Raw genomic sequence first — 13,789 nt, forward strand, 5'->3', positions numbered from 1 at the left:
GTGTAAATTTCTGTCACTTAGTATTAGGAAGGTTATTTGGAGTATTTGATATAAACTGCACAGAAAATAACAGGAACAAAAAAAAAATAGTAAACATTTTCCCACTTATTATCACTTTTATTAGAAAAAAAAAAGATTAGTTATAAAAAAATATTCAAGAAATTGCACGTTTCTTCGGACCATAACAAACAGCGGAATGACGAGTTCAAACCAGTTATAATGATTGTGACATTTGATTTTTTGACAGCTACTTTCCTTATTACGCAACAGTCGGGAAAAAAGCTGCCAGCGACAACCAATTTACAGTACACCTGTTTCGAGTACAATTTTTTGTTCACTAAATGTTATGGAAATTTCCATCATCATGCAAAGAAGAGTTATGTATGTATGTATTATGTATGTAATGTATTAGAAATTTAATTGACAGTAAACACAATTATTATTCTCACCAAAATAACTGCTCATCAAAGGCGGCTATTGAAAAAATAAAATTTTAAATAGTGAAAACTAAAAGGAAATTCAATAATTAATAGTTATTTTTTTAAATTTTAACTAAGCCAAGCCAATGATATATTTTCCAGCCTTTGCTTCCAACAAATATCGAAAAGTTAAAGTGAAAAATACTTTATGAAAATTTTTTCACTTCCTTTCTACACAATTCCTCCTGGGGTTACGACCCACAATTTAAAAAAACACTTATCTGGAGCATTCTCACCAAAATAACTGCTCATCAAAGGTGGCTATTGAAAAAATAAAATTTTAAATAGTGAAAACTAAAAGGAAATTCAATAATTAATAGTTATTTTTTTAAATTTTAACTAAGCCAAGCCAATGATATATTTTTCAGCCTTTGCTTCCTACAAATATCGAAAAGTTAAAGTGAAAAATACTTTATGAAAATTTTTTCACTTCCTTTCTACACAATTCCTCCTGGGGTTACGACCCACAATTTAAGAAAACACTTATCTGGAGCATTCCGAGTTGAAAAAAAAACGAGTAAATCTGGCCATTTTAAAGGAAACAAAAGGAAGAGAAGAGATAAAAAAATGAAAAAATGGAAATCAAATCCATCTGTCACAAATTTCTATATTTATGTTCCAATCTTTATCTTGGGCTTCTGTCAGACAGACACCATTTGCATTAATCTCCCCTCCAGATAGGTGGTACAATTTCAAACAAAAACCTCTTAAATCTTGACAGATTGATTCCGTCGTACAGCCAGTAGCAATCCAGGCGGAATAAGACAACAAAATGACTGAAAACTCCTGCATCGATTCAACTCTAGAACGAAAACTAGGCCAATGCCCGCCGCGAGTCCCCGTCTCTCTTGTTTCTTCTTCCCCACGGATTCTTCCGGAGAAAAAGAAAGGATGTATTCTCTTTCTGAAAGAACACGAGGAGCAAGAAGTTAACCTGCTTGGCGAGAGTTGGCGACGAAGAGTCTGCCGCTAGTCGTTTCTTCTTGGCAACCCTGGACCGAGAAAGCCGGCTGGTTCACTGACTCTGCAGACTATGACCCCCTGCCTGAGAGGCAAGCATGGCCGAGGAGATCTGCTCGGAACGAAGACTTCCGCTGCTGCCCAGGGATAGCCTCTTGCAGGTAAGTAAGTGGTTTTGTCCCTGACCACCCACGCATTGAAGATTCTTTTCCATTTCTTGCTGCAAAATTGAGAGTTGATTGCTCTCCGTGGTAGAAAAGATTGTGTATGATGCTTGCTGCAATTGCTTGTTCTGGAATTGTTGTTGTTCTTGTTGTGTTTGTGATTGCGGAAAGAGAGGTTGCTTGTTGATGGTGCTTTGCAGAAGGTGTTGGGGTAATTGCTGTGGTAGAATTTATTTGAGTATACGGAATGCAACTGAAATGCATGTGGGGAAGTTGGACTGGTGGTGCAATCAATCAAAAAAAAAAAAAAAACTGTTGCACATATTTCGTTAGGGGGAAAAAAATAGGCTGTCACATTTTAAGATGACTGATGAGGGATCAGCTGAAATGCAATTGTAAAAGTTTGTAGGTGCAAATCGTGAACAGGAATAAGTAGAATTTTTGATGAAATGTAGTATTCATTGCAAATTAATTGCAGAAGTTTGCTATTATTTTGGTTAGAGGTATTTGTTTTAATATTTAATACTTTCACTATTTAACCTGCAATCAGAAAATTTTTATTATTTTTTGATGAATAGTACAATATAACTTATAAAAAAAATTGAAACTAAAGATACCTGTTGGAAGGTTTCTGAACATGCATTTAATATGTAATGAGTAAACTAATATAATAAACAAACCAAATAAATGAATAAACTTTCGTTACAAAGAATTTGTGGTACGGTTTTAAATGTTCTGGAAGAGTTCTGGAAAATTCTAAATTAATTGCAGCAAAATCACTCTATTATTAAAAAAAAAAATATTACTACAAAATGCATCAAACAGGGAATATAAGCTGCACAATTCATATACATTAAATTCATAGTAAAATTTAATTGTGTTTAATTTATATATTTATTTAATTGGCAAAGAGAATGTGGATACTATTATTGAAATTTCAGTTTCTTTTTTTATAAAAAAAAAGTCAATGGAATTTGTATCATATGTTGGATACTGTTGAAAAACTTTAATAAATGATCTTTTATATCTGTTTGTATTCAAATTTTATTTCATGTGGATTTAAAAATTAAACACACCACGAAGCAATTGCAGTTTCTGAAAATAATATTTGAAGCAGCCTTATTAAACACTGAAATTAGATCTTCATAATATTTAAAAAAAAAAGACAGTTCTTCACACTATTTTTATATTTGAAAAAAATAAAAATCGTTTGAAAACAAAATAAAATTTTATTAAAGTAAAAAAATCGTTTGAATTTGATATTCAGAATGTACGAAAGTATTTGGAGTTTTAAATACGATACATCTGTCCAAATATTTTGTAAAATTTGCAATAATTTTAATTACTTATCTTAAATATTAGTTGTAATTTAAAATTATGTCTTTTAACTTTTCAAAATATAAGCTACATTCTTCTGAAAGTCTAGAATTTGCTTAAAAGTTTTAAAATTATTTCTTTTATTCCCTTTTTTTAGCACAAACAATCTCTAATAGCAGAAAATATTTAAGATAACAAACATTTTTTAAAAACTTTTCTAAAAAACAAAACATTTCTAAATTAAGAATATATTAGCCTTCCATTTATTTTTATTATTTTTATTACTATTTTTAACATTAGTTGAAAATGGTTCATAATAGTAAAATAATGAAAATAAGAACTTCAAAATATCATAGTTGTAATAATAAAATATATAGAGATAATTTTAAAAATATACATATAGTTCTTCTGAAAATATTTAAAACCGGTAAAATTATTTAAATAAAGACTTTAATAATTTTACGTTAAAGAATTTAATAATTTAACAGTTAATGAAAGTACTGAAATAATGTAATAGTTGGTACTTTTTAATTCAAAAATTGAACAAATATCCAACTTTGATTTATTTTAATTACTCTGTGTTTCTATCATAACTTTTTCTCAATGTTTTCATACCAAATAACCTTGAATTTATCGTTTGCCGTTGTAAATAAAACGGTTATTGTTCTATTCATCTAATTAAATTCCTTCACATTCTGTTATATGTAGCCTTTACCGGTAGTATTTCTTCCTTTGTTCTATTATGTAACTGTCACAGTTGATGGTCACATTCATATGTGAATAATTCGAATCTCATATTACTGACTTCAACTGATAAAAATAAATGAAAGTTTATTGATTCAAGGTAGGAGGTTTATATTATCTGGTTCCTGGTAGTGATTTTTTTTTTCTTTTATTCTAAGGACATCTTTAAAATTGTATTATTGATGGACGAAAAAGAATTGAATACGATCTTTCCATAATTAAATTATATAAATGCTTTTTCACCTTATGGCATATTGGATACAGTATTCTGCTATAATTTTTGTTATTTTCTCATCCAATGATTCTTATTGAATTTTATTCCTTTCGTTTTAATATATAATATCAAAAGATTTTTTGTTTTGTTTTGTTTTTCTGTTTATTTATATGCTTTTAAGAGATTCATTTATTTTCTGTTTTAAATAAATGTACCTGCTTTTTTTTTTAGTTTCAAAAAAAAAAATTTAAAATAAAATTGTATTGCTTTCAAAAAATTTGACTTCAAAAGTCTTGAGAAATCTCACGTTTTAAATCTTCTCGAATCTGAAGAAAAAATTTTTTGTTTTAATTAAATGTATTTGTTTCTGAATGATATAACCCAAAAAAGCAACATAATTTTTTTTATATCTAAACATGAAAACTGTAGATTTCTATCAAATTTTAATTAAATATCTGTCTGCGGATAATCTGTCTCTCTGTCCACCCATGTGTATAATGAAGAGAAACAAGAATGCAAACTGGACGTCTTTCTGATGACCTATTCTATCGAAAATTTAATACATTTTTACAATTTGGATATAAAATTATATATATAGCTTATTGCAATTCTGAGCTACATGCACATGCATTGACATGCTAATAATAATTATAAATAATATCGCCCAAAACTTATACATTATTTTTTGATATACTTTATCTATCTAATTTATTGTGTTTATGGAATTAATAGTGTTCTCATGTACTTGGACGGATAGAAATATAGACTTCCATTGATGAAATACGAAATGATACAAAACTTTATAAAATCTTTACATTTTGTTATAAAGATTGTAATACCAAATTTTTTTAGTTGCGTTTAGAATGATTTTGCCTCACAAACAGACAGTATTGCAATAATGTCCATTACAGAATGAATTAAGTCCAATGCATAGATATTTATCAAAATTCAGTAGTCAAATTCTTTGGTGATTATATTTTCTCTTTCATTCTTTGTTCGAAAACAAAATTATAGGATTGAAAAATATTGTACTATCGGATTTATCATGTAGGAGCTCTCCACATTCAGAACTGGCACGTGCTATTAGCATTCAAAGACAAAATGTTATAAAATGACATATTCTGTTATCTTTCTTATGAGACTTCAAAAAACATTTTTGCTAAAAACTTATTACTTCATATTTTATTTACAAAATTTCTGTTACACATAATGATTAAATAATTTGTCGTGAGAAACACAATATTTCTACCACAGAATCGAATTTGAAACTTATCTCTTAAATTTCAAAATAATAAGTTTTTATTATAATAATAAGTTAATTAAATAAAATAATAAGTTTTTAAATGAGTTTAATAAAATAATAAGTTTAATAAGTAATAATAAGTTTTTATTATTTCCTTCCAATTTTGTTAAGTTCTCCCAATAAATGTGCAGAACGTAATTACATACAAATCCATGTATACAAGATCCAGTGGGATTCCAAATTGATAAGAATGTAAATTTTCCTATTTTAGTGAGGGTATGTAAATTTTAGATGCTTTCCGAATTTAGATATATCAAAAATTGACGCATGGAATTGTTTCATTGTTCTAAAGTGCAAGCTTTATTTACACATAAAAGTGAGAATGTCTCTTTTATAAAATTCTAGAATTATTAATATACCTTGTGGGTAAGAGTTGAAGGTAATCTTCATAAACTTGATTTCTTCTAAAGAAAAGTAATAAAGAAGAGATTATGAAAGTGAAGGCGGAAACTATTTTATCGCTATACTCAATGTTTTTCTTTTCTTTTTTATGTTATTATTATAACCTTTTAATATCTCGTCTAGACGGGATGTATCCTCGTAACAATGTCTCATATTTGTTTCTTACATATTAACTAACAAAAGTAATAGAAATTTCATCCAGATTGGCAGAATACTTAAGAAATAAATAAATAAAAATTATAATTTATAGCATATTTAAAATGTAAATATATAGTAACGTTAAAAACAAACAATAAAAATTTTAAGAACTAAAAAAAATTTACGGGCACTCATATCAAAACTAATTACTAAAAACGGATCTGAAGAAATGGTGATCTACTAACAGGAAAAAAAAGCCAAATATAAAAGAAAATTTCTGAAAGAAAGTATTAGCAATAATCCTACTATTCTTCGAGTGGAGAATATAATGAATTAGCATAAATAAAAAAATAATAAAATTGTAGATCTCAATTCATTGACTGTTGCTACAATTCAGTATAAAAACACTATAACAGAATTTGGGATTTGCGTATCCGATAATGACGCAGATAAAAGAAGAGCGATATTTTAAAACTTCTCACCGCGTTACAGACTGCAGTGGACGATTGTATTATAGATTTTTAAAAATAAGCTTACATTCTTATAAAAATTAATAGACTTTTTGGTATTCCGCAATAAAGACTTTGCTAATTTGGTCCATGGTTTGTAATTGTGCCTTTAAATTTGAAAATATTTAATCAATACCAAATAGGTTGCCTCTGAATTTTGAATTTTTCATATCCGATACTACTCTCGTTGTAACATAACAAGGGTGAGCAAAGCCCATGAAATAGAATGTTCCACTCCTTCTTCGTACAATATATTTTTTTTAACCAGCATTAATGGGACTTCGCCTACTCTGAATAAAAGATTTTTTTCGGATAATTGAATATATATTTCGGAAATATTTCGAATTTCTTAATGTGATGTCTATTTACTGACAAAATAGTCCGGATTTTAAAAAAACTGATTTTTTTTTCTCATGGCCCTAAATTTTGAATTGCAATTCTAAAATGTCGGTATATTGAAACTATTTGTTAATAAAGTGCCATTTAGGAGAGATGTTACTGTATTTGTCTTTAAAATGTGAAATATATGAACTAAATATCCTGACCTTCGCTCTGTCCTTTTCTTCGCCACTGTAGCCAAACTGGACAAGCGTTTTTGTTCTGACAAATCCTTTTTCTAAATAATGCGCGTTAGCTGTCATAGAAATTTCGCGTTACCGCATGGTTCTGATGAATTAGCAGGTTACAATTAATCTCAGACAGACGAGTGCATTTGGATAGAGGGGGTAAAGTATGAAACAAGGAATAAGTCGCGGAGAAATTATAAAGTCCGTAATCAATATGAATGCATTAAACTCGATGCATTTTATTCCTGCTTGTAGTTATTTTTTTTATTGATATTAAAGATAACTTCAATGTAGGAAGGAACCGCAGCGAAATCAGATAAACTTTGATTCGTACTTGTCTCCTTTTTTTTTTTTTTTTTTTTTTTTTTGTTTATCAAAATAGACTCGTCTCATGTCATGCAAATATGTCGGCACATTTACTAAATCGTCAGAGACAGGTTACAGTTAATTTACTTTTAATTCATTTTGAAAAAGGATGAACTGATATTAAATTAAGAATGTGCAAACTATTTTTTTCTGATGATATTCGAGTGCTAGCAACGAAGAAAATTAATGATATGATTTTACCAAGTATTTAATTTATTTATTCCAATGGTGTTGAAATAAAAAAAAGAATTTACTACGTTTATAATTCAATATTTAAATATATAGCTGTTTTCATTGACAATTCGAATTCTAAATATTTTTAACCGTGAATTTAACTACATAAATTATATACTACGATTAAACATGCTGTAGTACCCCAAAAATAGGTTCCGAAAAAAATATAAAAATTAAATAAGAGAATATAATTTGAAAAGATGCACGATTTTTTAAAATTAGAATTCGAATTAAAAGTTGTATTTTACTTGGTACCATTTAGCTAATTACATTAATTCTTAAATTTTATTTTTAAATCCATTATTCATAACCTTTTAAAAACATACTCTCTAATGATATTATTTTAAGAATTAAATAAATTTAATTATAAATGTTTTAAAATCATCATTTAGAACAAAATATGCAATTTTTAAAAAATATATATATATTGTATTTTATTCACATTTTTTACAATTATCTGTGTTAGACCGGATATATAAGCTAATTATAAAAACAGTCGGATAGTATGGATACAATTGGCTTTTTGTTGCCGGATATGCTCTTTTTTTTATTAATTCTTTATCAGGCAGACGGTATTGATTGAATCTTAGAATATTTCTTTTCATCTTCCAAGACCAGAACATGAATGGCCGACCACCTTTCAAAATAACAACATTCTATGAACCGCCAGCAACAACTTAAATAATTGCATGTGCGTTATCTAGTGTTTGACCTTGGATTTGGAAAATGAAATATTGCCATGGGAAACAAATATCGTGCTCCCTTTTTTTAACGGAACAACTAATTTGGTTTTTACGTGAGTTATCTCTATGAACAAGCCAGAATAAATAATAAAATGAAATTATTTAATGAATGTATGTAAGGATACATATGTAATATTGTTTATAAAAAAACAATAAATATGGCATTCCAATTCTAATAATTTATGAGAGGTTATTTTAGAAGTTTTCTAACTGCTTTAATTATGGATTTTCATGCAAAGGATCTTTTTGTTCTTTATATAATTTTTTTTAAGTTTCAGACTTTTATTTTTTATTTAATAAATCATGCAAAAAATACTTTTGACTAGGTATTATTTCTAATAACGAATTTTAATTATTAACATGATTATTATTAAGAGCTATGTTTATACTATATAGAAACTCGACAAAAAAATCACTCAAAACGCTCCGTAGGACAGCAGTGGCAGATTTACAATCGGGCACTGCCACTAGGCTGAGAGCCCGTGTGTGGGGGGGGGGGGTCTGGCAAGCTGGTCCATTAAAACAATATTATTTTTAATTGCCAAATTAATATATTTGTAAAAATTCTAATTTTATATATCATAAAATATTAATGTAATATTAATATTTTGTCAATTATTATCGGTCAGATGTTTAGATGTTTCATCACTTTCACCGAATTACAGCAACTTGAGAAACTCTGAAAGTGTTTAAATAATATTCTGTGAAAAAGGTGAAATGCGGTGCAATCACGAATTACAATAAAAAAAAAGAACACATTATGTACACGAAGTTATTAAAATTGATAATAATAACTTATTACAACTCATATGCGAAATTTGATACTAAATTTGAATTGTTAACGAAAAGAGGAGAGTTATATTATGGATTGCCTAGGAACACAATATAAATCCGCCACTTCAGGACAGAAAATTGGATTAGAAGTACCAAATTCGGCACTTAATTACTTCTTTGTTAGTATTAATGACGGTGGAAGGCTTTCCTTAAATTTTAATTAGATTTTTAATTAAAAATTAATTTAAAAAATCAACGTTTTTTAAAAATAAATTCGTAATATGTTATTTTACAAAAACTGTTTTCACACCTTTTTCAAATTAATTTTTTAATGATATTAGTTATATTTTTTATTAGTTTTTTTCTCTAATTTTAATAAATGTTAAGAAATATTTTTAATATATTTTATAATTCTTTTATTGTTTAAGTAATACGTTTATACTCACACATATTGTGACGATATTAAATACTTTTTCTGCTCTATCAGTTATTACTGATTTATAAAAATGTAATTCAGAGTAAATTAAAAAAAAAAAAAAAACGAAGTTAAGTAAGTGAAGCGTAAAACTATATTATGCTACAATGTTTTGGTTTAGAAGTTCTAATCTTTAAGTTTGCTTAATACTTTACTATCGTATATAGAATAAACTTATAATAGTTTTTCTTTTGCAATTGTTGTATTACAGTTCTGTTTCTTTGTATTTACTTACATTAAATTTAAATAATACTATCCATTATGCATTTTAATTTGAATAATTCCTAATTACGGCTTTTCTGATTAAACGAGGGCATAAAATTAAATTTCTCTGAAAATTATGCTTAAAGTAGGCACATTTTCCTACTTTAAATATTTGATAAATCAACCCTGAACAGCAATGATACAAAGATATTTCTGAAAGAGTGAAATATAATCTCCGTCCAAAAGATTGCTTTTTTTATAGTTAAAAAATTCAGTTTAAGTCGAACAGTTTCGAATACAATTCGAAATAATTGAAAATGAAAGGTTGAGGCAAATGAAAGTGTTGAAAAATCATTCATACGAAGATTCAGTCCGAATAAAAGAAACAGAGATATGAAGTATAGTGTGTGCAGTGAACTTTCCGAACTACATGAGCATGGTTATAGGACTACGGCAAGACTTTTCTGGAAAAAAAATCTGTTTTGGCTTTTAAATACTTTAGAATTTGCTTTCAAACATTTGCATATATATCCCCAGCTACCAGAAAATTTTATTTTTAGAAATGGATGATTTAGTTTTTAGTAATTGATGAAAAATTAATGTTAGCAGTTCATGAAATCAATCTGAAAAAAAAATTTACTTTTAATAATGAATGTATTAATAATTTCTTATTACAAGCAGAAATGCAAAATTGTATGGCCAGCGAGTAAAGCGAGATCGTTCCTGCTGATTGATCAGCGGAATGTAACATTTTCTCTGGCTTGATTAATTATTGAGTAGAAAAAATAATCGTGCAAAAGGTCGCATATCAACAAATACATTTCTAGTCAGTACCATTTACACATCGCCAATGAATGCCAAATCGCCAATACCAAAAACTAAATGGTTTTGGGACTTGTTGAATTTTAGAAATGATACTTGTTGCATTATGAGCGATATATTTTTTGGCAGAAATGTTGAAAAATAAATAGTATGAAAACTGGAACTTAATAACTAATTTAACGTAAGGTAATTTATTGCAAAAAAAAAATTTCCAACAAAACAAAATGATTTTGGCGTTTTAAAAGTATTTCAGCATGATTTTTTTAAAAAGAATTATTGATTTTTCATACTTGTAATGTGAAAAAATGAATGAAAAAATGTAAAAAGAAATAATCCATTGTCTTTTAATTGTTTTAAGATTATACAAAAAATTATCAAACTCTAGAGTGAATATTATAGGAATTAAATTTTAACTTTAAAATTTATTTCCCATCAAATCCCAATCACAATAAATCATCCACTTCTTTTCGCTAATGTTTTTTATTCCTAATTCGGCAAGTGCCAAATAATAATAATAATAATAATAATTCAATAAAAGTAATTTTTAAAAATATATTTTTATTAGTGTTCTGAAAAATATTTTTTTATTAGAATCATTTTTAAAATTTTTAATCTTATAATAATATGTTTTTCATGATATAATTTCTCATATAACTTACAAATAATTCTTATATAATTTATAATTTATTTTACAAATGTAATAGATTCTTAAAAATTAATTTTTTTTTTTCAAATCTTCTGCGAGGTGTCGCCACGAGTATGAGATCAAAATTAAATTACAATAATAAATTACTAATTTATTTTTGAAACTGTAAAAATATTATATTGCGATCAAGAAAGCACAAATGCTCACAATGCAGCCCCATTAAAAGTGGGCAAAATATCTATCACAAAATCCCATCTTTACAAATATTAAAGAAATCAAGTTAAATCAAAGTATATAACAAAACAATAGTTATCCATTGTTTCGGGTCATTCAAATGACATTTATTTTTTCAAAATCGATGATCCGTAAAATCAATTTTTTAAAATATAATTTTCCATTTAAGTTCTTTTTTATCTAACTCCAAACACAATAAACAGATCTGATTCTTCTTGCCAGTATATTTATTACTGCTAAATGGAAAATAACCAAAAAGAAATGTAGAAGGGGAGAGAAGTGAACGCCTGGCGAATCATAAAAGAAGTCATCAAATTCCAAATGTGTGGTTTGTATATTTTATAAAGCGATAAATCCCCTCCCTTTTCTGCTTCTACACTTATCTTTCGTATTGAAAGGTTAAAACATAAAATGCTTATTATGATCTTTGAATCTTCACGAAGATGTTCTTTGCTTGATTTCCGACATCGTAAAAGAGTTTAGATGTCTTAAAAAATGTTTTCTTCTGGAATTATATGACTTCTGTATAATTTCTGCGAAAACTCGCTAAATCTGATTTGAAAAGTGGTTGACATTGGATTTGAAGTCGATAAAAATGGGGATGTTCTTTTCAGAGAATTCGATAAAGATCTCTTAATATTGGAAGGGATCCATCATGCATGCGATTGCACTCTTTTGTTGACTGTATGTGAGATCGATATCATGTTATTTTACTATTAAATGGCTTTTGAAGATTTGAGGTAGGATGTAAATGCAGCTGACCTTATTGTAATAAACAATCACTGTTGAGTTGAAGATGTGAGGTTGTTTGAGATTTAATTTCATCTATAAATAAGAATATGAATGTGTGTGTTTGTGTGCATATGTTGAGACTTCTCTACAGGTCAGCTGCTTTGACCAAGAGTAACCAAATTTCTCTCATTCATAAATTGGAGGTTAAGAAAATGAACCTGAAAGAAATGTTTTTGAAATTTTGATTAGAACTTCAATTCATTAAAAATAAAATAACACTTTGACTTTTTTTTATCTTAGCTTCTGAAAATATGGCAGTACCAAAATGATTTTTGCATCATTTTAAAATTTTAAAATATTGCCTCTTCAATGATACCAATTTTCTGTCGTATACTTTTTTTCTAATTAAAAGTTAAAACGTAATTTTGTAACAATATATTTGATTATCAAAGTGAAATTCAAATCGTTTACATTCTTGTTATTAATAATTCATTCTGGATTTATTTTCATTGTTGTTTTTAAAGATATCCCAAATTGACTACTCTGACCTGCCTTAGGCACACAGAAAAAACTGAATGACCGGACCGCCACGACAAAAACACTAACTGGAACTAAGGTTGAGTCCTAATGGCCATCACCGGCCACGGTACAACCCTTCCCTTGGGAAGTACGTCCCGTCATCGATGGGAAGTAGCCATCCCCCAACCTTTTCTATACCCACCCGGATGGCGGGAAACAACCACCATACCCGAATGAATCCTCATATTTGAGGTACTCTCCCAGTGGGATTATGGTTAAAAATATAAAGATTTGGCTTATGCTTTTCTGTGCAAGATATGATTTTAATAGTTTATTTAAAAAAAATGTTATTGTAGTTGGAATTAAGGCTTAACTTTAGAATTAAGCAGTGATGAAAATTTTTTAATACTTCCGTTTTTAAGCACTGCTACTCTTTCCTGTGATATAATTAGATTTATAATGATATACTCAGAAAAATAGGGAAATGCCTAGCACACTGAACAGAATGGTTTAAAATTTCTAAAATAGTATAACATATATCTATCAAAATTTGAAGTTTAAAAATATTTGCTGAGAATGTCATTCAAATATACTTACACAAATATTCAATAGAAATTTTTACTAAGTTAATCCCAGCTTACCCACTGGTTTCCAAATGCGACTAGTTTTAAATATATTTAGATTGTGAATAAATCGATGTGAAGATTAATGTTTATTTAGAGAAAGAGTGAAATCAAAATTCGGAATAGTTGACAAATTGGTCTCTGACTTTCCACTTCAGACAGAACAGTATACATTTATCGAGAGGAAAAACTGATGAGTTGAGATGAAACTGAAAGCAAGTTTCAGAGATATAATAGGGTTACAATAAATGTGATTGTGCTGATTGCGGCGAATTACCCCTTCTTTCCTTTATTGACGTATCTTCAATCTACTATTGTGAGGAAACGTGCGAGATCTATAAATATTGGTTTCCCTTCGTCTCCTAATTTATCAAAATAGACACATCTATTATTACCCAATTCCTACGTCACATCCGTCAATTTATCTCAGCAATAGACTAAATTTTAAAATTTATTTAATAGTTTAATAATTATCTATTTTATTTTATACAAAAAAATTACCAAACATTTTATACAAATATTAAACATGTAATATCATAAGCCCCTGAAATTACTAGAAAAAGCTTTGAAAAAATCGAGGAATAAGTTTCATCAATTTAGTTGCCATTTATTGCTGTTAAT

At 27.8% G+C, this 13,789-nt stretch overlaps 1 protein-coding gene across 1 annotated transcript in view; it reads left to right on the forward strand.

The window, feature by feature from the left end:
• The first annotated feature begins 1,514 nt into the window (after positions 1 to 1,514).
• LOC129968542 (dual specificity tyrosine-phosphorylation-regulated kinase 4-like) overlaps positions 1,515 to 13,789 on the forward strand; it is a 144,618-nt gene continuing 132,343 nt past the window's right edge. The window contains exon 1 of the mRNA XM_056082539.1: positions 1,515 to 1,600. Coding sequence (XP_055938514.1) covers positions 1,538 to 1,600 — 63 coding nt within the window. The 5' untranslated portion in view covers positions 1,515 to 1,537. The remainder of the gene's footprint in view (positions 1,601 to 13,789) is intronic.

Source organism: Argiope bruennichi, chromosome 5 (assembly GCF_947563725.1).
Source record: "Argiope bruennichi chromosome 5, qqArgBrue1.1, whole genome shotgun sequence".
In the NCBI taxonomy this organism is placed as follows: domain Eukaryota; kingdom Metazoa; phylum Arthropoda; class Arachnida; order Araneae; family Araneidae; genus Argiope; species Argiope bruennichi.